Source organism: Mustela lutreola, chromosome 9 (genome assembly GCF_030435805.1).
Source record: "Mustela lutreola isolate mMusLut2 chromosome 9, mMusLut2.pri, whole genome shotgun sequence".
Lineage (NCBI taxonomy): Eukaryota > Metazoa > Chordata > Mammalia > Carnivora > Mustelidae > Mustela > Mustela lutreola.
The window spans coordinates 7785927-7811715 of NC_081298.1; the positions used below are offsets into that span (position 1 = coordinate 7785927).

Sequence of the window (25789 nt, forward strand, 5' to 3'; positions counted from 1 at the left end):
CTGTCTGCATTGTATTCACAGCAAATCTCATGAGGTTGGCTATTATTATCCCTGCTGTTTCCATGAAGTGTGGGGGCTTTACTCAGGTTGTGATGTTGGTTCTAACACCATCCATGCTCAGATGTGGGAGGTAAGTCCTCCACAGATCCATAGTCAGAAAGCAGATCTAGGACTTACACCAAGTTCAGTCAAAGCTTTGAAGCACGAAAATATACTACCATTTAATGCATTTGGAAGAATTTTGTTTTTTTCAGTAGTGGAAACCAGCTATTGACCTTCGAAGGACTTTTCCACTCTACCCTCATCATACAAGCTCACACACATGCACACACACATATAACCACACTTTGTCATCCTTAGTGGCTCGGTGTGACGGCTGGAGTATAATTATCCATTCAAGACTTGGTAAGATTTCCCAGAACCAAACAGAGGGCCTGGGCCTGTCTCGGTAATGATGGTGGGCATTTATAATTTGCTTCCACATCTCTCATTAGTAATTCCCAGCAGAATCCCAGGCAGGATGACTCACAGAGGCGAAGTAATGAGCTAGGTATGAGGCCCGGTTAGGAAGAGTGTTTCTGGGACCGGGCTCAAAGCCGTCATTTTGAATTGAGCTGCACCTTGTCAAGGATGGATATGTCTTGATGTCAACAAAGTTTACAAGAACCAATCTTCTTCCCTCTGCAATCCAGTATAAAAATGACCAGAAACTTTCTCCACTGGCCATGAGAAACCAATCTCCTGGAAATCAGAAAGTCCTCGCTGGCTGTTATGACACTAAAGACTGCCTGTGCTGCCAAGGGTCTACTGGGAGTTTATAAGGCAACACAGCACTAAACTCATATGAAAATCTAGAAAATATGAAATTATTTCCCTTTCTTCTTGGGTGCACCTACAGAGAGAGAGAAAGAAAAGAAAGCAAAGGAAGGGAATAACTCAGTGTCCGACTCAACAGTACAGCTATTTTTTGACCATTCACTATGTGTCAAGCACCTGCCAGAAGCAAGATACACAATGGTCCGCTAAATGCATCTTCTGTTTGGGGCTGTTCTTTTTTTAACCACCTTTAGCACAGAATGCAAAGTTGTATCACACAGCCCTACTCAAACTGATCCCATAACCCCCCCCCCCACCTTGGTGATACTCCCACTTAAGAAACGTTCCCAATATTCTGAGATGTTCTTGGTTTAACAAAAGATGATGTAAAATGCATGATGTATATAATAAGGGCTAGAATCAGAAAATCTGGGGTCTGAATCCCACATGAGCCACATGTGACATCGGACTTAACTCTCTAAGCTTCAGTCTTATTGATTCCTTTATTTTCATCATTGGGCTGAACTCCATGGGAAAACTTTTGTACAATGTCCAGCTTAAGTGCCTGGTTTATCATAAGCTCTAGAAAGCTCTCATATGTATACTATATAAGATGTATATAGTACATATAGTATATAATCTACCATATGTGATATATATTATGTACTATAGAATGTATGTATGTATGTAAATAGATGTCAATGTAAGTAGATATAATGCATTTACCAATACACTCTAACAGTAGACAAAATACATTGTATTAACATAAGTAACATTATAATTAATATGATACATTATATTAACAGAGTTATTTTTATTAACATTAGCAGTCATTAACATCTCAGGACAAATCTGAAATGACAGAGTTCAAGCGCAATGTGGACTGCTGAAGATTCTCAAGAAACAAACCAGAGGTTTACAATAAACTCGCCGGGGAAGAGTGGCCAAAAGTAGGGTCAAAAAAAGGCTCGGTCACGTGACTCGGGCCTTAGTTCCTGCGCGGGTAAGAATGACAGACCACGAGTTACTTTAAAACGATCAACAAAAATCTCCAACTTCTCTTCCTTAATTAGTAGAGCAAGTTCTACTCTGGCCAGCCACGAAGGCTCTAGAAGTTGAGTGCTTGTGTGCGTGCGTGTGGCCCCGCGCCTGGCTAGGAGACTTTGTGGGGGTTGGTGGGGCTGCACGGGCGCATCTTTGCACGGGGCAGTTGGTGTCCCAAGCAGAGGCGGCCGGTAGACGTGGGAGAGGCAAGCCAGCCCACAGCAAACCTCGCTTTCACCGCGTTTCCTAACTCCCCAGAGGGGTAACAAAACTATATGGGTGCTGACTACCGGCCAGGCTCTGCGGGTGGTGCTTTACCTACGGTAATCCATTAAATCTTCCTAACAACCAAAAAATGAAGCCCCCAGGGAGGAAACCACAAACCCATCGGGCTCGCCTGGCCCAAGTGAACACCCGAAGGTGAAATGCCCTCTCTGGATGCCTTTCACTTAAATCTCCAGCACCTCCACCTTGGGAGGCCCAGAAAGCCAACCTTCCTCCAAAAAGAGTTCCGTCCCGGCTGGCAAGCACTGGCTCCCCGGAGGGCTGCGGGCTCCGGGGGCTCCCCAGCAGGCGCCGGCAGCCTTCCCCCGGCCGCACTCGGAGACCTCGCCCGCCCGGCAGCGCGATTGTGCAAGCGCAGGGCTGCCGCGCGGCCGCCACTGTCGGCTCCTGCCCGCCGGGGCAGGGCGGGGAGGCGCGCTGGGCGCACACCCGGTGAACTCCGGGTGGAGTCCGCCGCGCTCCCGCCCGGGGAGCAGCGCACCCGTCACCCGAAGCCCAGGCGCCCTCGCTCACCTCGCTGACTCCATCCTATTTCCACCCCCAGCCCTGCCCCCCCGCCCCGGGTCCCGCGTCCCTGCGAGCCAGGCCAGCCGGGCCCTCTCCGCCCTACTCGGCGTGCTCATTGGCCACCCAGGGCCTACCCTGTCTCCATAAATACATGGTCCCTGGGCATGGAGCGTGGAGAGGGATCGGAGGAAACCGCCGCGCCGAGCAGCATCTCTCCACGCTCCCTGACACCTCCTCTTCGCCGCCCCAGACCTGGACGTCGGCCTCGCAGATCCACAGGCGGACCCACGTCCCCCTTCCCATCCTCTTCAAGAGACACCAACCCCCAGAGGCACCCCTCCAGCCCTTGGGGCCAACGCTCGGCCGCACCCGCGCCCTGAGGCTGCCGCACGCGGCAGCACCAAGCATCCTTGCCGAAGGTCCTTTCTTCTCCCGGCTCCTCTGCCGCGCCCTCCATCGCACCTGCGGGCCCTCTTTGCCCCTGTCACCCAGAATCGCCAAAGCCCCAGATCCCGCCGGCCCCTCTTTAGCCAAGTCTCGTTTCCCGGTCCCCGCGCACTTCCAAGAGCCCGGTGTCCCCCGTTGCCATGAGCTCCCCCATCGGCAAGAGCCGCTCCCTTGTCGCCTTCCTCCAGCAGCTGCGCCACCTGGGGCAGCCACCCAGACCCGTGACGTCCGCGGCGTGCGCACCCCCTGGGCCGCGGGAGGTGCCCCTCTGCCCGCTGATGGAACCCGGCGAGGCGCAGGATGCGGCCGCGCTGCCGGGCCCCACCAACTGGCCGCTGCTGGGCAGCCTGCCGGAGATTCTCTGGAAGGGGGGCCTCAAGAAACAGCACGACACGCTGGTAAATGCCTCGTCGCGCCCCAATTCCCTCTCCCCTCCCTGCCCTGCGCTCCAAACCCTCGGCGGGGCGGGCGGCCCGGGCGCACAGTGCGCTCGAGTGTGGCGGTAGCGGCGGCCCCGGGAGGCGGGAGGAGGGAGGCGGGAGGCGGGAGGAGCGCTCCCGGGACTGCGAGGGATGCGCGCTGACTCGGTGCGGCCGGCTGCAGGCGGAGTACCATAGGAAGTACGGCAAGATCTTCCGCATGAAGTTGGGTTCCTTCGACTCGGTGCACCTGGGCTCGCCGTGCCTGCTGGAAGCGCTGTACCGCACGGAGAGCGCGTACCCGCAGCGGCTGGAGATCAAGCCCTGGAAGGCCTATCGCGACTATCGCAAGGAGGGCTACGGGCTGCTGATCCTGTGAGTCCAAGAGGCAGGATGGGGGCTGGAGCTGACGCTCTGGAAAACTGGGAGAGGGTTTCCCCGTACGCCGGGGGAACACGAAAGCCTGCACCCGGGGCAGTCTCGAATGCTTGCTAGATCAGAGTGGGCTGAGAAGAGCCGCACTGTGCACCCAACACCTGCCTTCTTTCTGGCAACAGGGCAGGGCCGTGCCTTTTCAATGAAAAAGCGTTACCCACATCGTGGTGTTCGGACTTTTGGGCGGGTTGAGGTTCGGAAGTCAGCCTGCCAGGCCAACGTATTATATACAAAGTTATCCCTTACGATCGCCTGTAATCCCCTCTTGGGAGGTCACAAGCCAGAAATTAACTTCTTTTGCTTTTGACAGCTACCTTCCTATCTGGAGGGCACCCGTTCCCCCTCCAGAAAGACCCCAGTCTAGTCAGAAAGGTAGGACATCACAGTGGCATTCTTTTAGATACATAAATGCCATTATGTGATCGGACTCCTCTGCTTTCTAATTGTTAGCATTTAACAAGTTATCGCTTCTAAAAAAATTCAAATTGTAATGCCAAATAGTTATATTTTTCAGGTATGATTACTGGAATTAAAAGCCATAGTAATGCGTGGTGCATCACAGGCTGTGTGGTCTGGTATGGGGTCAGGAAGAAAGTGGATAATTAGAACAGACTTTTACAGCTCCAGTGAACCTCTGACTGTGTATTATTTGGAGGCAATGACAGAATTCTAGGATTGAGGTGTTTTGTGACTGTGACTTTCAACCCAAGTCAATGGATTAAGAGAGGAAAAATTTTCCTCAAACAGCTCTCAGTTGCTGATGAAGGGGAGGTTCTGGTGCCCACTCTTCCTGCTGAGAATGGAGGCATGGGGCCTCCCAGATCAGCCCTGGCCAGGGCACCTCAAAAGCCCTGAGCCCAAATTACCTGGACTTCACCTTTCTGGCGTCATCTCTGGTGGGGAGGGAAGGTGGTTTTTCATTCTGTTGTCAAACCAGCCCCAAATATTCCAATGCTCACGTCCTCTGGAGAGCTCTTGCCATGATTCTGTGTTCATTTGATTATATGGTTCACATAGTTGCAGAACTGGGGGTGGTGGTGGTGTGTGTCTTTGCTTCTCCTTTCTTTTCCTTTCAATTTGCCTAAATATAATTCTGCTTCTCTCCTAGGGAAGGAGAAGACTGGCAGAGGGTCCGGAGTGCTTTTCAGAAAAAACTCATGAAGCCAGTAGAAATTATGAAGCTGGACAACAAAATCAATGAGGTTTGCAGACTGGGAGCAGCTTTCTAGGGGTCTCCTGGGGAGGGAGAGATGTTTATGGAACTTCAAGTCATAGCTACAAAGTGCAAGCAATTTGATGGTTCAGGGGTCTTCCTTTTCTTCCTACTCTTCTCCACATCCTCCTCTCCAAACCCTCATTCGTCCTTCCTTCACTCTTTTGTAAAGTAACCTCTCAATAAGGGAATGATTATAAGCAGAGACTGCAATAGACAACAGCCTTGAGTTTGGATCTCAGCCCTCCACCCCCTAACTCTGTAACTTGACTTGATTAGTCCCTTAGCTTCCCTAAGCTTCACTTTCCCAATCTATGCACTGGGCGTGACAGCTCCCATTCCACAAATTTGCTGGGGGAATTAAATGAGATAATGCTTGTAAAATTCCTAGGCCATGCCATTTGAGCTGGGTTTTGCTGGATAAATAGGAGCCTTCAAGACCGAAGTTGGAGAAAGGCATTCAGGCAGAGAGAGTAGCTTGCTGAAAATAGGGAGGCATGAGATAGCACGGTGCGTTCAGAGAATAGTATATTCAGTGCAGCCAAGTGGCAAGGCTTTCTCTGAAATGATGCTGGACAGAGGGCAGCTCTTAATGTTTCTGTACCACGGTAAGGCATTTAGACAACAAAAGGCATAAGAGGGAGGGATTTAAGCATACAGTATTCTCTTTACTTCTAATCACTCTGGGTGTTTATTTGGAACTGAACTTGAATCCAGATAGGATCAGATAGGTGTAAGATTACAAACCCAGAAGGTTTCAGCGGCCAGTTAATTCATATACAGGTGGAAGGAAGGCCCAGCAGGGATTTTAACAAACAGAACAGTGCGTGCCCTTTCTAGAAGGGACAGCAGCCCCAGCTCCAGCAAATGACTGCCACATGGGAATGCAGACCCAGGGTCTCCAGATTTAATCATTATATATATATTTTTTTTTGATAAGTAGTGAAAATTGCATAGGTTAATGTGAAATTTCTGGAGTTTTTTTCAATAGTCTTTTTTTAATAAGCTATGTGGACAAACTCAAAACAGCCATTGGTTACACAGATGGGCTTTGTAGTCACACTTACCCTGTTCCAGACCCCAGCGTGGCCACTTTCCAGCTACCTGTCCAAGGGCAAGCACCTCAGCCCCTCGAAGCCTGTTCTCACCTCTGTTAGGCAGGAAATGAGAGTAATGACAGTACTTTCTACCTCACAGGGCCGTAGTGAGGATCAGCTAAGATAACACACTTCGCGCGGTCCTTGGTATGATACAAGCCTTGTTAAATGTGATATGTTAGTCATCAAAAACCCTGATTTTGGCAGCTGGCATCGAGAGCCCTTATGTAACTTGTCCCAGGTCACAGAGCTATTTGGTGCAGGAGCTGTGTCCCAAATTTGTGGATTTTTCTGCTTCCAAGTTCAACACGCTTGAACAATACCAACCAGTGAAGAGACGTTTGCTGGCCCAGATATATGGAAGTGGCAGACCTCACGGGGCTTGATGGGTTGTGCCAACAAACACTTGGCTGATTCCTCCTTCATGGCTTCGTCCCCATTCTGATTAGAAGAAATGTTTTCCTTTTCTTAAATTTAGATCCGAAGCGGAAACCTAAGCTTTAGGATGGTTTCAGGAAAAGCTGAGAAAATAACCTGGGACAAGGTTGTTAGGACAGAAGAGGAGCCCCCAGGGAGAATATATAATTAGTGTTGCTTCAGAAGGAATAACATCACAGGCAGTGAGTAAACAAAGTAGCAAGGCCTGAAATTAGCTTACTGAGCCTTTATACTTGTGTTTTCCTTCAATGACTGAAATGTATCTTCTGTGGTTTCTTTCTTTTAAGGTGTTGGCTGATTTTATGGGTAGAATAGATGAGCTCTGTGATGAGAGGGGCCACATTGAAGACTTATACAGCGAATTGAACAAATGGTCATTTGAAAGTAAGTTGTTTACTGTCTTGTTTGTTTGATTTCCTAGTGACTCTGTCAATAACTCTTCTATAATCATACACTGTTGCTGGCAATGAAGGGCCATTTGTGCAGTCTTCTCATGCTTTCAGGCACTCAAGTTATGCTTTGCACTATGGGTTGTTTATGTAGTCATTCAACAAACATTTATTGAACACCTGCTATGTGCCCAGCACTGTGTTTAGATTTAGAGACACAGCAGTGAACAAAACAGGCAATGTCTGTGTTCCCGTGGAGCTTCGAGTCTAGTAGGGTTGACGATCAATAAGTAAACACACCTTAAGATATATTTTTCCAAGGGGTAAGGGATTCAAGAAAGAACCTAGGTGCCCAGAGGAGGCAGGTCTGCTTTGGGAAGGAGACAGTTAACGGGAGACCTAACATAGCAAGCCATGGGGCATCCGTGGGAAGATGGTTCCAGACTGTGGAGACAGGAAGGCCAAATATCCCCAAGGTGGAAACATGAGTGATGTCTCCCAGGCTTCCAGTTTGCTGGTGTGCGTGGATGGTAAGGGAAGGGAAAGAGGGGCAGGAAGACCAAGCCAAGGGCTGTAGGTTCTGGCCAGAACTTGAGCTTTTAGTCTGAGTCAGATGGGGAGCCATGGAGGGTTCCAAACAGAAAAGAGGATGATCCCTTTCTTTGAGGAGCACTGCAGGAACAAAAAGCAGAGCTCTGCCTGGGCCAGGAGGCTGCCCCGTGCAGATGCAGGCAAGGAAGCTGTTTCCATGGAATAGGTAGGCACCTGACTGAGGAGGTCTGAGGCTGTGGAAGAATCTGAGAGAGCTGCCTCAGCTAAGCTCGGCCAGGGACTGCTTCGTGGCGGTGGTGCCATATCGGCTGAGGCCTGGTGGATGAGTAGGAGTTCGCCAGGTGGAGGTCAAGGAAGGAGCAGAGAAGATTCTGTTGAAGGAACAGGAAGATGTTCAGAATGACCAGAGCATGACCAACAAGGGAGAGGCAAGGCGAGGGAGCGGATGGGAGGAGCACGGGGGCCAAAGCTTGTAAACCAGGGATGGGAACTTGGCTTTGAGCTTGGAAGTACCTGGGAGAGATATAGAGGGCTTTTAACCAGAAGGTGGCTGGGACTGATTTGCTGGGAGGCTCACTCTGGTTGCAGATGGGAGGGTTGGAGAGGGTCTCCACGGTGGAGCCTTTTGCTGTGATCTGTCTCCACCATCAACTCAGCCTCACTTTAAAGAGAGACCATTTGACTATCTCAGCACATTAGAAAGCTCCGTGCAAAGAAGAAAACCACTGAAGGTGTTAAGGGAAAGGGGAGGAGAATAAAGCAAGGGAATGATTAGAGAGGAGAAAGGAAGTGTATGTTTTGGAAATTGTCCACTGGAAATACCCGAATGAAGGAGTATCGAATGCATGTCTTTGCAAGTCAAAGAAGATCGGCGGTTTAAAAATTATTGTTCAGCGTTATGAGACGTCTCGAGGAGGGCAGTCCACAGCTGGCACTCAGCGATGTCCCTGAGTACTCTCCATCTTTTTGCTCATTCATCCTTAACTAGTTGGCTTGTTGCAAAATGGCTGCTACCCTTCCCGGCCTCACCTCTGCATTCCAGGCAAAAACAAGAAGAAAAGAGGGAGGAGCAAAGCCAGCTGTACTTGCCCCTTTTATTAAGAAAGCAAAGGAGTATTTTCCTTAAGCCTCATTGGCCAGACCTGGGTCATGCCGCGTCTCAGGCTGTGACAGGAAAGCCTAGGGAAATCAGGGAACAGGAATGTCACCAGAGTCTTGGATCAATCCAGTCTCATTGCCTGAAGGTTGATACACTATTGCTCTAAATAAAATCGGAGATCTCTTAAGGAAGAAATGGGGGAGAATGAGTATCAGGGAGGCCATTAACAGTGTCTGCTACACATAATATCGATGACAAGCTCTGACAAAAGCAAGCATTAGGAGACATTCATTCGTGTATAAACATGGCTGTATTTTCACCATGGCATTTCTGACTAGGAGGTTCTGCAGAGGATAGGTAGGGTCAGTGGACATGGAGACAACTTCTAGAAGGTGAGAAGAGTGTCATGCCCCTTTCTCACAGCCTTTTTCCCTTTCCTCTTAGAAAAGACCTCGCTCTTACAAAAGATGGATTCAAACTTTTAATAGCCCGCTACTCACAGACCTCAGTGCTGCTGCGATTGCGTAACTCTTGATTATTTTAAATGACAGGCATCTGCCTTGTGCTTTATGAGAAGAGGTTTGGACTCCTCCAGAAGGATGCAGGGGATGAAGCTTTGAACTTCATCATGGCCATCAAAACAGTAAGCATCCCCCCAGGAGAGCAGTTTTCCCGATTTACAGAACTTCACGCACGTGCATCCCGTTTCCCCACACCTATTTTATTACACTAGTTAAGTGTTCATTTCAACGCATCGTATGTTTTCACGTGTGTATGTGCACGTGTGCTCGTAAACCAGGAATCACGCTACATCATCGTCGAGGCATGTCTAAATAGGTATTTCAGTTAAAAGACAGTCAATTAAAATACTGTTTGAAAAAGAGTCTGAAAGTGTTCAGAGGTAATATTTTTGAATCGTTTTGATCCCACATGGATGTGATAGATTCCGTGAAACTGGTGTCAAAATGTTGGACATGGGGAAATTAATGGAAAGGGAAGTCAATATGGAAGAGATGGTTTTCCTTCTTTCCCCTTCTTTTTAAATGTGTAGGTCCCAAGATCACATTTTTTTACTAAGCACATCCAGTGGAAAATCATCCCGAAGATTATTTTCATTGTGCCATCAAGGCGGGGGAGGGCTCTGCGCCCAGCACGGGATGGGGAGAGTTCTGTCTTTGTGGAAGCACGGGGTGTGGGTCATGTAGGGCGCTCTTCTCCCATGTAACAGTGGTCTCTGAGAGGTAGTTACCGGAATGAAAGGCACTGTGTTCCTCACAGATGATGAGCACATTTGGAAGGATGATGGTGACCCCAGTCGAGCTGCACAAGAGCCTCAATACCAAGGTGTGGCAGGCCCACACGCTGGCCTGGGACACCATTTTCAAATCAGGTAATGTGACACACACACACACACACACACACACACACACACACACACACCCCTCCCAGCCCCATCTCTGGAGTTGCTGCCAGAAGGCTGGAATGATCTTCTTGACTTCATGACCTTGATCCTTTGATGGAGTTGCCTCTCCTGATCGTTTCCAGCTTTGGAAACATGAGTTTAGAATCCCCCTGGTATAGGAAATTCTAAGGAAAAGATGGCTTTGTGTAGTCTTTGGGAGCTAGAGGTGGTTAAAAGCAAGAGCTCTGGAGTCAGAGATACCTGGATTCAAATCCCAGCTCTGTCATTGAGGTTGCAGGTTGACCAAATGTGGCTGTATCGCCTTCGTCCTCAGAAGTCTTGTCTCTCAAATAGGCTAATAACGACAATAATAATACTTACCTCAATGCAGCTGTTTCTAGGTCTAATGCAGATAATGTAAAAACCTAACTTATCTCGATACCTAATGATTCTGAGCTATTTCTGCCACATCACAAGGAGAATATTGGTCCTATGAGTTACCAATATGTACTAGTAAGAGGATCTATATCATATCATACCATGTCATATCTTTTATACACACAGAACCATATACTCATTTAATTCTCACCAACAACCCTATCAAGTAGGTCATCTATTAGCCCTGAGGGACAGAACTGAGGCACAAAGAAGTGCCTTTGTCAGGATGACATGCTGGCTGATGGCAAAAGCCAGGGTTTGAAGCCAGACCGAAGGGCTCCCAAAGCTCTAGCTTTAGCTGCTCTACCGCTTACGGTCGTCGTTATTACTGTCAACCTCGCTGTTAGTATTATTCCGGTGGCGGCTTGCCTAGGGGATTGATATGAGGGAGACATGGGTCTAGAACATTCTCTACGAATGTTAGAAATTTCTGCTACCATCGTCAGCATGCAGGGCACTGCCCTTGAGTGTGTGTGTGTTCGCGTGTGTTTACGTTTGGTGACACTGGGGGAGCTTCTCTCCTCCCCTGCCATCCAGATTTGGGAGCCAAGTCCCACCCTGCCTGTATTCGTGCGTGACCACATCAGCCAGACACCTGGATCTGGGTGCAAGTTCGGATCCTGACAACAGACCCAAATCCCATCTCTGTCTCGTGACGATTTCTTCCAAACTCTAAGCTCTTACTATTTGAAACCATGACCTGAGAGCAGTGGCAGCAGCACCTGGGAGCCCATTAGAAATGCAGACTTCCAGGCCTGCCCCAGACCCCTGATTCAGAATCTGCACTTTAGCAAGATGCCCCAGTGACTCTTCAGCATGTTAAAGTTTGAGGAGCGCTGCTCCCTTGGGCCCCGATCCATCCTTGGTTTCTTAACGACAAGGCAACATGAGCTCCTTGAAGAAATGGTCAGTGTCCCTGAAAAGGCCTTTTAGTGTCACGGGGAGGATTTTATCTGCGGTTCTCTGGCATTCTTTCTCGTTACTGTCACCTGACTTCCATTCCCTCTTCTCTTCTCCAATAGTCAAATCTTGTGTCGACAATCGCTTAGAAAAACATTCTGAGCAGCCCAGCGCAGATTTCCTCTGTGATATTTATCACCATAATGAGCTGTCCAAGAAAGAATTGTATGCAGCAGTCACAGAGCTCCAGCTGGCCGCCGTAGAAACGGTAAGGGGCTTGATGTCAGTTCGCTAAATGAATGAGCTGGAAAATCTTTTTCAGGATGAATTTTAAATACTCCTTCAACTCACTCAGTCCACAAGGATTAACTGAGCAGTGGCTTAGCAGAAATCAACAGTCTCCTACGAGATGCTGTGGGAGACCCAGGGCACAGCCTTGGTCCTTCAACAGGTGATAGCAGGTGAATTCATGAGCTCTGGAGGGGAAAGTCAAGTGCCATGATAAAGACACAGGTTGTTATGGGAATTCAGAGGCAGTAAAATGCCACATCATAAAAGGACTTCTAAAAATTGAGTATGTTCTAAAAGGTTGTGGACTTTGCCCCCGAAGTGCCTGACTATGGTTGTTACTCTAAAAATATTGCTACTCTCTGCTAGTCCATTTATTTTTTTCTGATTAAAAGCATAAACATAGTGAGTCCAGGAAAACTTGCTTTTGACTTATATAAAATAACCGATTTGAAATACTAAGATTCTGTCCCCAGTGTGCTGGGTTCTCCTGGCAGGTACACAATCCAATCAGACTCCGCAAATTCTGACAGGGGTTCCGGTGGGTTTGACAGTCTTCCATCTGTTCTTTGCACCATCACTGGAAAGACGTGTACTAATATTCCTCGTGACCCAACAGTTCATACACCTATAACTGCTAAGAAAAATATGTCCTGGTTCATTTCTTTCCATGTTTCCCCTTTCTTTCATGTTTTGCACCCAAAGAAGAAGTAGGGTTTTCTATATCGGGTGGGGGCATTAAGGTCTTAATTTCTCCTCATGCTCCAGAAGGCTGTTAAAAGGAGGAATTCATTTTGTTCACCGTCATACTAAGTCACTTAACCTAAGAGGCTTCTTAGAGTGATAAAAGTAAAGGTTCACTGAGTATCTTTTGTTTTCAGCGGGAATGTGATCTCCATGGGAGATGACTTGGTTTTGTCGGCTTCCGTATTTCTAGGATTAGAATAGTACTTAGCATAAAGGAGGTGCTCAACAAATACTTGATGAATAAAAGAAAGGATTCAGAAACAACTGAGTGCCTACTGTGTGCTTGGCACTGTTCCAGGTGCTTGAGGGACCACCGTGAACGAGAGGCCAAGGTCATGGCCTTCATGGAACTGAACTGTGGGGAGGGAAGTCCAACTAGAAACGTGTAGATATACCAGTAAATGGGATTATTTCAATTGATGATAGGAGACATGGAGGAAACCTTCTGAGTGATGGGTTAGAAGGAGATGGAGAGGGGACAGGGTTCCTCTCCGAGGAAGTGATCCTGAAGCCGACTGAAATGATGAGAGAGAGGCAGCCAGGGGAAGATTTGGTGGAAGAGCTCTCCAGGCAGAGGAAACAGCATGTGCAAGGGTCCTGGAGCAGAAAGACAGTGGGAGCTGGAGACCTAGCAAGTGTGGTCAGGTAGACGCTGGAGAAGTCAAGGGGCCATATTAACCAGAAGCCTTAGTAAGCCATTAGGATTTTATTACACCTGTGATGGAAAGCCCTTGGGGTATCATAAGCAAGGGAGTAGCCTGATCAGATTTATGTTTTGAAAGGAAGGCTCTGGCTTGTATTGTGAAAGAAGGCTCTGAAGGAGGCAGAGCAGAAGCCCGGAGGCCGGCTGCGAGACGGATCTCCTCCACGGAGGTCAAGCCGGGATAGGTAGTGCCTGCGAGGTTTCCCAGGACATTTTCAGTCCCTGCAGTTACCCTAAGAGGCCCAGGCGGTCTTACAAGGCTTTGGAGAAAACTACTGTTATCTGTCTCTTGGAAACTCTATTTGGTGCTTGTGGTAAAGGCCCCGCTGATACGGTTAAATGTTTCTTTTTTAGTCCTGGCAATTCTGGAAGTCACTTTTGGAAAAATCAGAGAAATTTGAAAGTGTATCTAATTTGGTGGCTACACCCTCTTCCTGTTTTGTAAATTGGACTCTTGTAATAATGCCGCCCTCAGTTCATTCGCAGCTGAGGCTACCGCTCCTCTGACATGAAGAAGCCTGCCTTGAAGGCATCTTCTTCCCAAAATAGTAAATGCCATTGGCTCCGAATCATCTCAAACTTTGCTCCTGTATGTCAGGGGTACATGGCACTTAGAAAAACCGTCTTCGTGTCTGCGATGACCATTTTTACAGGAATATTTGGCTTACATTAGCTAAAAAAAAAAGCCTAAAAACAAATACATATGACTACCCTCGGTGACTATTATGAAGCTAAAAGCTACACTGGCTATTTCAGCCAGTATTTTCTATCCTCTTGTTGCCTTTGGAAAGGAAGTAAAGCATGACACTTAAAAGACCATGAGCCTCTGTCAGAAGCTGTGGCTGGTTCCTTCAAATACTCGACTCAGTGCCAGAATTTCTTATTTTGGTGTGGGCACCCTCCTGCCAGCGCTCTTTGCCTATGGCTGAAACCCAGGGTTTCATAGATAAGGCTTTTTCGTTTTTGTTGTAACTTTTTAGGGTGTGACAAAAGAAAAACCCCTCCCTTTTAAATTCCAGAAATGCAGCTTCTTGTGCATTTGCACTATAAAATTAAAAAGAAAAACTTCAGGGGTGCCTCGGTGGCTCCGTGGGTTAAGTCTCTGCCTTCGGCTCGGGTCATGATGGCAGGGTCCTGGGATCAAACCCCGCATCGGGCTCTCTGCTCAGCGGCGAGCCTGCTTCCTCCTCTCTCTGCCTGCCTCTCTGCCTACTTGTGATCTCTCTCTGTGTGTCAAGTAAATAAATAAAATCTTTAAATAAAAAGAAAAAAAAAGAAAAAGACAAAAACTCATTAGCAACACTGCCATGATCTCCTTCCCTCTCTTCCCACCAAGGTATACTATTCATTTTCTGTATTAAGCAACTTTTGATTAAACGCTTTTTTATTTTGAGATAATTATAGAGTCACTGCAGGTCTAAGGAAAAATAGAGGGGGGCCCCTTGGATCCTTCCAGCAGCTTCCCCCAGTGGTAACATCTTGCAACAATAAAGCCTTATCACACCTGGAAACTGACACAGATACACTCCTAACCAGCTCGCTCTCCTGTCACCAGTTCCACATGCTTCTTTTGTGTTCGGACAATTTTTGTATCAAACTGAATTGTAAGTGTCCTAATGCAGCTGATTATTTCAAAGAGTCTATGTTGATTAAACTATCCTTAATTGGCATTATTTTCTAAAATAAAGCTGACTTTTCAAATACCGTACGGTGTAGGCATCAGCTTTCGTTCAGCTCATAATGGTTTTGAGGCAGTTTATTTGCAGAAACTCAAGTTTATGTCCATTTGCCTTTCAGACAGCAAACAGCTTAATGTGGATTCTCTACAATTTATCCCGTAACCCCCATGTGCAGCAAAAGCTTCTTAAGGAAATTCGGAGTGTATTGCCTGAAAATCAGATGCCACGGGCAGAGGATTTGAGGAATATGCCGTATTTAAAAGCCTGTTTGAAAGAATCTATGAGGTGAGAACACATGCTTAAGCCAACACAGATACGCTGGAAAACCATTCTCTTAAATATACAATGAGGGGTCTCCACACCCAAGACACCCATCGTCGACTCAGAAACATTTAACAAACTGCAAAATAAATAAATACATAAGCATTAGGACCATATTCTTTCACTATTATTCGTTTCCTAAATCATTTGGGCAAATTCTAATAAATCTCTAGAAAGTCAGTGTCCTCCCCTTTCAATCAGGAATAATAATAGTCTAATGAATGCTATAAGCTCTAATTAAGGTTAGGGGCATAACTGAAGGATATGAAAAGAAATTTAGCAAGAAAATCATATTATTATTTGATAAGACAAAGAGGCATCTTTGTCTTTGAGCCTCTGGGATAAAATGCTCTTTGGAAATTCTTTTTACACCCTTTCTGGAAAACAAAACTCACAACATTTTAGGATTGGGAAAAAGATAGCTTTCACTTCAGGAAGGGCAGAAAGGAGAAACTTAGAACAAAAGTCAGGCTTAAGGGTGATGCGGGAAACACACACATTTGCAGTCCAGAATGAAACAGGAAAAAATCAGCTCCTAAGCAGTTACTGGGGAGTTAACCAATACAATAAGGAATAAAAACAGGAGGTATAAATTTGGGGAAGAAAGAGACAGAACCTCTCGGGATGTCTGGGGGTTCAATCGATTAGGTGTCCTACCCTTGATTTCAGTTCAGCTCATGATCTTGGAGTTGTAAGATCAAGTCCAGTGTCAGGCTCAGCATTGGGCTTGGAGCCTGCTTAAGATTCTTTCTCTGCCCCCCCCCCAATTTATAAATGAATTAAATAAAATAAAACTTTCTTTCTAAAAAAAAGAAAGAGACAGAACTACTATGTGAGAGTTGTGATCATGCTCCCTTTTTGAGTTTGAACTTATGCAGGAATTACTTATTTAACCAGTATCTCCATCCCCACTGCTATTTGATCTAGAGATTGGTCTGTGCTCACCTTTACATTTTAATTTTGTTTTTTCAGACTCACCCCAAGTGTGCCGTTCACAACTCGGACGCTTGACAAGGCAACGGTTCTGGGTGAATACACTTTACCCAAAGGAGTAAGTAGGATTCGTGCAATCTGTACCTTATTGAGCTTTGAACGATACACTTTCCAAAATATCCGTCAGATCTCCATAAACGCTTTCCGTGGGAGAACATTCATTTTGGAAATATGTATATCTTAGTATATAGCTGACATGTTGCATTGTATGGTGTTAGGACTAATGGTTTGGGAAAAAAGAGATCTAGCTTCAAGCAGAGCCTTGAATGAGTTACCTAACCTTTGTGAGCCTCAGCTTTCTCGTCTGTAAAATGGGGATAATAGTGGAACCCACCACGTAGGGCGGCACGAGAATGTGATGCTAAATTTTAAACTTCTTTACGTCTTTATCACCCGGTCTATTTCTAGCACTAAATACATATGGGCAATCACCATATCATAAACTCGTGGGTTGCGTTTAAACTTGCAAGGGGGTCCCTTTTATCAGTTTTGCTGTTCAAATGTTTCCGTCTAGTTGTTTTACACCATTTGTGTTTCTGTGTGTTTTAGACAGTGTTGATGCTAAATACCCAGGTGTTGGGATCCAACGAAGAAAATTTTAAAGATTCAAGCCAGTTTAGGCCGGAACGTTGGCTTCTTCAGGAGAAGAAAAAGATTCATCCTTTTGCGCATCTCCCATTTGGTGTTGGGAAAAGAATGTGCATCGGTCGGCGACTAGCTGAGCTCCAGCTCCATTTGGCTCTTTGCTGGGTAAAGCTCTCATTTCTGCACTTGAGCTCTTTCGTATTCCACAAGGCAGGAGGAGAGAGGGTGTAATTCTGCCTTTTTGGTGCATGTATGTTCCAGATCGTCCGCAAATACGACATCGTGGCCACGGACAACGAGCCAGTGCAGATGCTACATCTTGGCATCCTGGTGCCCAGCCGGGAGCTCCCCATCGCCTTCCACCAGCGCTAAGAGCCTCAGGTGAGCATCTGGCCAGCTGTGAATGGCCCAGGGGTGAGCTGAGCTCCGAAGTCAGCGAGACTTGGGTTTGAATCCTTTTTCGCCACTGACTGGCTGGGGACCTGGAACAGTTCCTTAACCTTTCTGCTGCCATTTAAAAAAAAAAAAATTTTTAATTTGTAAAATGGGAACCAAAATCATATCTCTCTAGAAAGTTGATATGTTACCAAATACTTAGCCTGGATCCTGGCATCCACTAAGTGCTGAGTAAAGGCAAGATGCTCTTATGGGTGTTGTGTGTGAGTATCAGGGGTGGACAAACCCTTTCTGTAAAGGACCAGCTAGCAAATAGTGTAGGCTTTGCAGGCCTTGAGATCTGCCCCAGGACCGCTGAACTCTGCCTTCTGGCTGGAAAGCAGCCTCCCACAATTTCTCGACAAACAGGTGTACCTGTTTTGTTTGTTTTCTATCGCTGCTACAACAAATTACTAAAATGAATTACATACAAATTGCTTAAAACTTGTATTAAATAATAAATGTATTACCTTGACAGTTTTGTAGATCAGAAGTCTGGCCCAGCTCTTAGCAGACTAAAATCGAGCTTCTGGCAAGGCTACATTCCTTTCTGGGGGCTCCAGGGGAGAATCTATTCTCTTGCTAATCTGGGTTGTTGGCAGAATTTAGTTTCTTAAGGTTGTAGGACTGAGGTCCCTATTTTCTTGCTGGCAGCTGCGAGCTAATCCCAGTTTTCTTTAGTTCATGACCTCTTCCTCCATATTCAAAGCTAGCCAGAGCAACCTGAGTCCCTTTCCTGGCTTCGAATCTCTCCTCCTTCTGCCATTCAGGATAATCTTTCCATCTCAAGGTCCATAAGCATAATCGCATCTGCAAAATTCCTTTTGCCATGACTTCGCAGGCTCTGGAGATTAGAGCATACACATTTCCTCAGAGCAATTATTCTGCCTACTAAGACCATTCCAATAAAACTTTATTTATAAATACAGGTAGCCAGCCTTATCTGACCACAGGGCTTTGGCATACCAAACCCTGAAATGTAAGTGTATATATTTGCTAGCCTGTGTTAAATATCATTTACTTATACTTCTTTAATATGTAATTGAGTTTTACTTTATTTTCCAGATTTTTTTTTTTTAAACCATGACCAAGAACAGCAATGTTTACCCTCCCACAAGAATGGTGCTTATGACTTCTACATTCCTGGAAAGCTAACTTCAATCACCAGAGCATCAAACAGCACAAAAAGAACAGTTAGGCCCTGGTGTTTATACTCTTTCTTCAGTACAATTGTTCTAGAAGCTGCACCATCTAACTGTCTGTAAAGATGATGGTATTTAATAAGATTGTATCTGACTCAGGAAACCAGATTGTTGGGACACAAGGCACTCCGAGGAGTATACTGCCGGCTTCCTTGAACCTATGTCAGCACCATCTTGGCTTACGTAAAATTACTCCTAATACCGCTTTCTCTTGCACCTTCCGTGACGTGACAAGGAAGCCAGGCATTTTCCAGTTAGTCTGGCAAAGTCACTAAATGTTTCTGTTCCTTCCCTACCAAATTCACTGCTTGGTTCTTTACTTCTCAAAAGTGAATTTACATTTCACAATGAAAGACCTAACGTAGGCTAGCTAAACTGTCTGAGGCTTGCGGTAATACTGGCAATCCGTTGATTGTAACTCTGCTTAATGTAATATTTGGGGAAACACTTATAAACAAGTAAGCACTTAGAAACAATGTAAGCAAAGCTATATGTTAAAGTAATCTGGTCTCTGTGAAACCGTATTTTTCCCATTTTGAAATTGCAGCATTATTGGGAAATCAGAGAATAACTCTATTTTAAGAAATACTTTGACGAAGTCAGAACCTCTAAGAAGACCTTAATGATTCACCATGGCATCATTTTGTCAAAGGATTCTGAAATTCTTTATTTAGCTAATGGATTTCCCTCTAGTGTTAAGAAGTAGATCCACAGTTTTTAAATTGTGTATCTGTGTGTGTGTGTGTGTGTGTGTGTGTGTGTGTGTGTGTGCTGTAATGATAATTTGCTTAAAAGTCATTTTTTAAAATATATATGGTATTTGATTTAGGAACTATGGTTTATGACAATGTTCTAATGTCCAGTTATAGTTTAAAAATATTCAGTGACTTCTTATGCTTTGGTTTCCCCTCTATAGAAAAGTAGTAAAGTGTACATATATTAGAGATTAACTATATAAACCATTTTATGTGATTTGACTTCCTTGAGAAAATACAGTTTCATAATGGAAAATGCATAGAGATTTACACCGTACTTAAAACTTTGTAAAAATGTGTTTACATACAGTTTATTTTTGTATACATTTACTACTACTTTTCTTAAAGACATACTATATATTTCTGTATATTTGAGAAAGATTTCTCTTTCTAGGTTATATTTTGGGGATATTTCAGAAGCATACATTTATATCTTTTTATTTGAATCTGTACCTATCACTGAGATAAGTGCATGATATCTCCCTAATGTAAAATTATTTTTAGAATTGCAAATCTACATGTGTTGTCAGATCTCATTTATATGCCTTCTTAGAATTATCTGAAAATAAAAGTTTTGAAACATTCTAAGACGGTTTTCTCTTTGTTGCATTTGTTATATCAAAATTTACAGTTTTAAACTTCGTCTTACTAGAAGACTTTCCCAGGAAGGCCCTTTGACAAGCCCCATAGCACAAAATCTGGTCTGACAAAAAGGCGGAATTCCCTAACAGTTTTACAGAAAGATGATCACTTGAGTGGAGAAATAATTTTCCCTTTTTTTTTTTTTCAATATTTTTCAAGCCCATTTAGTTCTGTCTGAACCACACCTGACACCAGATGATCGCAAACACTCCCCGGTGATCTCGTCTGTTCTTTGTACACTGGCCATTTTGGCCTTCTCAAAACCCAAAACTTGTTGTATTGTCCTTGCTTCTGTGGTGTCCCATTGCTTTCATGTAAAGATGCAATTTTTTAAAAGATTTTATTTATTTTGGGGCGCCTGGGTGGCTCAGTGGGTTAAGCCGCTGCCTTCGGCTCAGGTCATGATCTCAGGGTCCTGGGATCGAGTCCCGCATCGGGCTCTCTGCTCGGCAGGGAGCCTGCTTCCCTCTCTTTCTCTCTCTGCCTGACTCTCCATCTACATGTGATTTCTCTCTGTCAAATTAAAAAAAAAAAAAAAAGATTTTATTTATTTATTTGACAGACAGAGATCACTAGTAGGCAGAAAGGCAGCCAGAGAGAGAGAAAGGGAAGCAGGCTCCCCACCGAGCAGAGAGCCCGATTTGGGGCTTGATCCCAGGACCCTGGGGTCATGACCTGAGCCGAAGGCAGAGGATTTAACCCACTGAGCCACCCAGGTGCCTCAAGATGCAATTTCTTAAGCCAGACATCAGTGTCCTGGAAAATATGGCTGCACCGAACCACGGGCCCCAACACACATCCCCCACACCCAGATGCCTCCAGACCCCGCCACACTGGCTTCTGCCAGTTTCTCCGATTCCTTCAACACTATTGACCCACGAGGTTTTGCACCCATGGCCCCTCCTCCTGCCATCTTCCCTCCTGGCACATTCTTCCTTTACCTGCTCTTCTACACGCCACTCAGAGCTCTGCTCCAGCTTCCTGCAGGAAGCCCTCCTGGATGACTGAGATGCCCCAGGGGCGGGGCCTGGCACCAGGATTCATTAAGGAAGTGATTCCGGAGGAACTGAGGGACTGAGGGACGGAGCACAGCAGGGTAGGAGGAGGAACCAAAGCAGGTACAATCTGGGGAGGGGGGTGCAGGGGGAAGCGCTCCAGCCCAGCTGGATCCCCTGGGGAGCCCTGGGCATGGTGCTTACCCAGCAAGTGGGTTTGTTCTCCCTGGGACCAACCCTCTTCAGGCAACCCCTGGAGGATGCACCCCCCCCCCCCGGGCTACCTCTGGCTCTGAGAGATGTCCACCCAGAGTGGCTCACGGAAGCCCAGATTCATCCTGTTGGCAGGACTCATGGCGAGTCATAAAACCTCGTCGCTGAGGCCTGGGAGACCGGGTGGAGTACGGTGCTGGTCACAGGGTAAAGGTGACTCGGATCGATTATGATCGTCACCAGTGGCACAGGCCATTCAGCGGCCCTTATCCTACGTCTTCTCCAGTCCCTGTTCTGCCTCCCTTGAGGCCAACTCAATGCTTCACTCGAGCAAATTCTAACGGATGCGACTAGGAAACCGGTTCCTAATGATAGACGGAGCAGGCAGTCCCCTCCCTCGGTGGCATCCTGATATTTTGCAGAGAGTGGGAGGGAAGAAAAGCCAGAAGGCAAAGACGGGGAGAATGGAGAGGTCAGGAGACTTGCTGGACGCTTGTGGCAAAGATCCCACACATGGCTCCGCTCCTCGGAAGAAGAGAAAACCACTTGTGGAGTAACTGCTTATAGGCAGGTGGCGCAGGGGAAACCTGCTCCGGCACCGGAGGGAAGGCGAGCTATGGGGACGGGTGAGGGATGACACTTGTCTTCACGATGTAGCTTGCAGATGGGCTGTGACGATAACTGTAGGCAATTTTTTTATTGCTCGCTTGCTCTGAGAACCCAAGTCTCCAGCGAAATGCCTTTGCGTTTCACGTCCTGTAACTCCATGTTGGTGTCGTCAGAAAAACACGGACAGAAGGTTACTCACCTCACTGGGGTTTCTGTCCGAGAGGACCCATGTCCTAGGTGTGTGACTTAGTCGTTCACTCACCCTCCCTGAGCCTTAGCCATTCCGTGCGGGTTGACAAACCTCACGCAGGAGTGTTCTTGTAGGGGTGGAAAATTTGATGTGCACCTGGCTCAGAGCTTGGTACAGAGCAGGAGTGGTGTCCGAAGTCATATTTCTGAATCCAAGGGGCAAACATGAAGCAGCTTCCCTTGGAAGTTTACTTTACAGGGCATGTCCGGTGAAATGTTCTGGACCCAGATGGGAAAAATGGAACATACTAACAACATTTAGAAATTTAATTGTTTTTACCTCCTTATGGAGCAGAACTTAGAACACGGGGAGTCGAAGGAATTGGTATGGTTTTTATTTCTGCTCAGGGTTTTCAGGACAGTGATGGAGAATTATCAGGGCAATTAAAAAAAAAAAAAACATTTATTCCATCAGACCCATGGTCTAAATGTGAGAGCTTTTGTGCTAAATCCTGGAAAGTAGGAGCACCTGGGTGGCTCAGTGGGTTAAAGCCTCTGCCTTCGGCTCAGGTCATGATCTCAGGGTCCTGGGATCGAGCCCCACATTGGGCTCTCTGCTCAGCGGGGGAGCCTGCTTCCCCCTCTCTCTGCCTGCCTCTCTGCCTACCTGTGATCTCTGTCTGCAAAATAAATAAATAAAATCTTAAAAAAAAATAAATGCTAAAAACTACAAACCCATAGATTATATATGATACATTCCATTTTGTCCACGCGTGGCTGCCAAGTACTGATTATTCTAATTTCACTGGTCTTTCTACTTGTATTAATTGGCATTCTGTCTGGAAGAATTTTTATTGGTTTGTTTTAAGTTTTTATTTAAATTCCAGTTAGTTAACATGAAGATTTTTTTCTTCTTAATTTGTTTATGTATATAAGAGTGAGCTTGCGAATTTTTTAGATAAGTCATCATTTTTCTCTATCATTATTTACTTTGATGGCCAAATGGTCCCAGATTTGGCTGGTGGGAGCCTTTTCAGATACATTCCTCTGTGTGTGGGAGTGTGTGTGTGTGTGTGTGTGTGTGTATGTGTGTGTGTGTAGGAAAAGAGAGACAGAAAAAAACAAAGCAGAAATAGTGAAACAATAATGCTTGAGGGATCTGGGTGAAAGGTACATGGAAATTATTTGTACTGCTCTTGTGCATTTTAAATTACGTCAAAATAAAAAGTTTAGGGGCACCTGGGTGGCTCAGTCGGTTACATGTCTGCCTCTGGCTCGGCTCATGATCCCAGGGTCCTGAGATCGAGCCCCCAAGTAGAGCTCTCTGCTCAGCGGGGAGCCTGCTTCCCTGTCTCCCTCCCTGCTTGGGCTCTCTCTCTCATTCTCACTCTATCTCAAATAAATAAATAAATATCTAAAAATAAAAAATAAATAAAATAAGTAAATAAAAAGTTTAAAAAACCCGAAAGGCGGTTGAGTGCGTGGTTCAGAACCGAGCACGGGGAGCAGGTTGATTTGGTTCAAATCCCAGCCTCTCCACTTGCCAGGTGTGTAATATTTAGGCAAGTTATTTTGAGCTCTTTGTGCTTTAATTTTCTCATCTATGAAACAAGGATAATGGTCACAGTGCACTTCGAAGAGCTGCTGAGAGAATAAATTGAAACCGTGTATTAAAACTCTTAGGTATCTGGCCTCTTCTGAGTCCTCAATAAACAGGAGATGTTTTAAAATGCACCAGCAGGGGCACCTGGGTGGCTCAGTCAGTTAGGAGTCCCGACTCGTCATTTCTGCTTAGGTCTCCAACTCAGGGTCATAAGCGGGCTCTGTGCGCAGTGCTGAGCGTGCTTGGGATTCCCTCTCCCTCTGCCCCACCCCTGCCCCCAGCTCATTCTTGAGCTCTCTGTCTCCCGCAAGTAAATAAATATATAAACAAACAAATAAATAAATAAATCTCTCCCGCAAATAAATAACTAAATAATACGTATATAACAACATGGACCATGCTGAGATCTGGCACAGGATTTCGGATGACTAGCTTCTATGGACGCGCAGGAGCACTGGCCCGGGGGACCTACAGGCACAGAAGGCAATGGGCAGAATGGCTCGCAGCCCAGAGGCAGGGCGCGGGCCCGGCACGGCTCTCCCTACCCACCCGGCTGCCTGCTCCTACTCTCTGCCACACCTCATTTCCAAACTCCATTCTGCACACCCTAGGAATTGCCTGCATTTCCCCCCCGAGTCTTTAGGGAATCTCACTGGATTTCACTGAAACCATAAAGCCCAAACTCCTGCCTAAAACAACCAACATTGACTGATGTTGGGCCCTTTCCCTGCACCTTATTCTTCCCGTACAGCTTGCTGAGAAGCCAGAAGTCTTCCTATTTTTTTAAACGGCCTTGCAGAAGTCAAATAGCTTGCTCAGGAAAACACAGCAAAGCAGGAAACAGACTCAGACCCTGATCCCTCTGACTCCATGGGCCTTGGTCATTCCCCCATACTTTGTGACGCTCGGAGAACGTCAGTGAGCATTTAGTATAAACCTGTTGAACAACATTGGTTGAGAGCCAAGGCTCCATTTATGGTTCAATCTAATTTGTTCCCTTAATCTCGTGGATTGGACGTTGATCCAAAGGACATAATCACTTATTGCCGTCCACGATTGTTCTGTCCTGCAGAACCTCCCTTTATCAGCAGCAAAATATTTGTGGAACTCTTAATCATCAGGACACCTTGCACAGGGGGGGGTCTTCCAAGTCGCATCAACTCCCAAGCACTGATGCCTCAGAATTAATGCGAAGATTTGTGTGGCGGACACATTTCCTCCAAATTTGTTTTTGCTTTAGCGAAAAGGGGTGTGAAGTACTTCCTGCACATATTGAACAGAGAAAGAGGGACAAGGAGTAGAAAAAAAAGTCTGGCAGCCACAATTAATAGTGATCTAAGACTTGATGACACCAACTTGAATGATGAATGCCTTGTAATAATTTCACAGTAGGGAGACATTATGCACTTATCTCAGGGATAGGTACAGACTCAAATAAAAGGATATAAATGTACACTTCTGAAATATTCCAAAAATATAATCTAGAAAGAGAAATCTTTCTCAAATATACAGAAAAATATAGTATATTCTTAAAAATAACGGCATTTGCTCCCTTAGTCTATTTTCCTTCGGTTATGTCCTCGCTTCGGCAGCCCGTATACGAATTCTTCTTCCGCTATATTTGCCCAGACCTCTTGAGACCAGAGGACATTCCCTGGAGGCTGGTGGATGTCCCCCGGGGGGACACCAACACCAACACCAATTCTCAAGTTGAGTTCAGAGACAGCAGAAAGGGAAACATGATTCGCTCACAGAGACTCATAACCTATGCTATATATTTATGCATGTCATATATAATATATTCTGGATCCAAACCGACAGATATGTAATAAGGACGCTAACCTTTATGAAGCACTCTCTCTGTGGTTGGCACTATATTAATGGCATTACATCGACTTTTCCCCCCCCAGTGCTTTTCGTAAGGGTGCATTTTAGGGGCACCTGGGTGTCTCAGTGGGTTGGGTGTCTGCCTTTGGCTCAGGTCGTGACCTTGAGGTCCTGGGATCGAGCCCTGCATCAGGTTCCCTGCCCGGTGGAAAGTCTGCTTCTCCTTCTGCCCCTCCTCCCAGTTGAGCTCTCTCTGTGTCTGTCTCAAATAAATAAAGTCTTTTTTTAAAAATGCTTATGTCTCACGAAAAATTAACTAAAAGAAAAATGATACCTATATATCCCTTACAAGTTATGCAGCATGAATTTTGGAGGTAGGCAGATAGATAATTCTCATGACCGATAATGTGTATGTTTATAATTATCTTCTGGTAATACTAGTTCTTTTTAAAGTTCTAGTCATATTTTAAATTTGCTTTTTAAATGAGTTCATTTAAATTTTAAAGAGGAGATGATAATAGT

General features: G+C 45.9%; 1 protein-coding gene and 1 long non-coding RNA gene across 2 annotated transcripts in view; one reads left to right on the top strand and one right to left on the bottom strand.

The window, feature by feature from the left end:
- Positions 1-2760: 2760 nt before the first annotated feature.
- LOC131807947 (1,25-dihydroxyvitamin D(3) 24-hydroxylase, mitochondrial) lies at positions 2761-19777 on the top strand. The gene is made up of 12 exons (XM_059133747.1): positions 2761-3497; positions 3703-3893; positions 5062-5155; positions 6989-7085; positions 9293-9384; positions 10020-10131; positions 11604-11749; positions 15017-15183; positions 16192-16270; positions 16762-16962; positions 17059-17178; positions 18298-19777. The coding sequence occupies exons 1-11, from the start codon at positions 3240-3242 to the stop codon at positions 17167-17169; spliced, it is 1548 nt and encodes a 515-aa protein (XP_058989730.1). The 5' UTR covers positions 2761-3239; the 3' UTR covers positions 17170-17178; positions 18298-19777.
- LOC131807948 (uncharacterized) overlaps positions 7923-25789 on the bottom strand; it is a 39605-nt gene continuing 21738 nt past the window's right edge. The window contains exon 3 of the long non-coding RNA XR_009344622.1: positions 7923-8013. This is a non-coding gene — a long non-coding RNA (uncharacterized LOC131807948). The remainder of the gene's footprint in view (positions 8014-25789) is intronic.

Coding starts and splice junctions, on each gene's coding strand:
- LOC131807947 (XM_059133747.1), top strand. CDS start 3,240: ATGAGCTCCCCCATCGGCAAGAGCCGCTCCCTTGTCGCCTTCCTCCAG. Junction 10,132..11,603: donor GGACACCATTTTCAAATCAG/GTAATGTGACAC, acceptor CTTCTCCAATAG/TCAAATCTTGTGTCGACAAT. Junction 15,184..16,191: donor TGTTTGAAAGAATCTATGAG/GTGAGAACACAT, acceptor TTGTTTTTTCAG/ACTCACCCCAAGTGTGCCGT.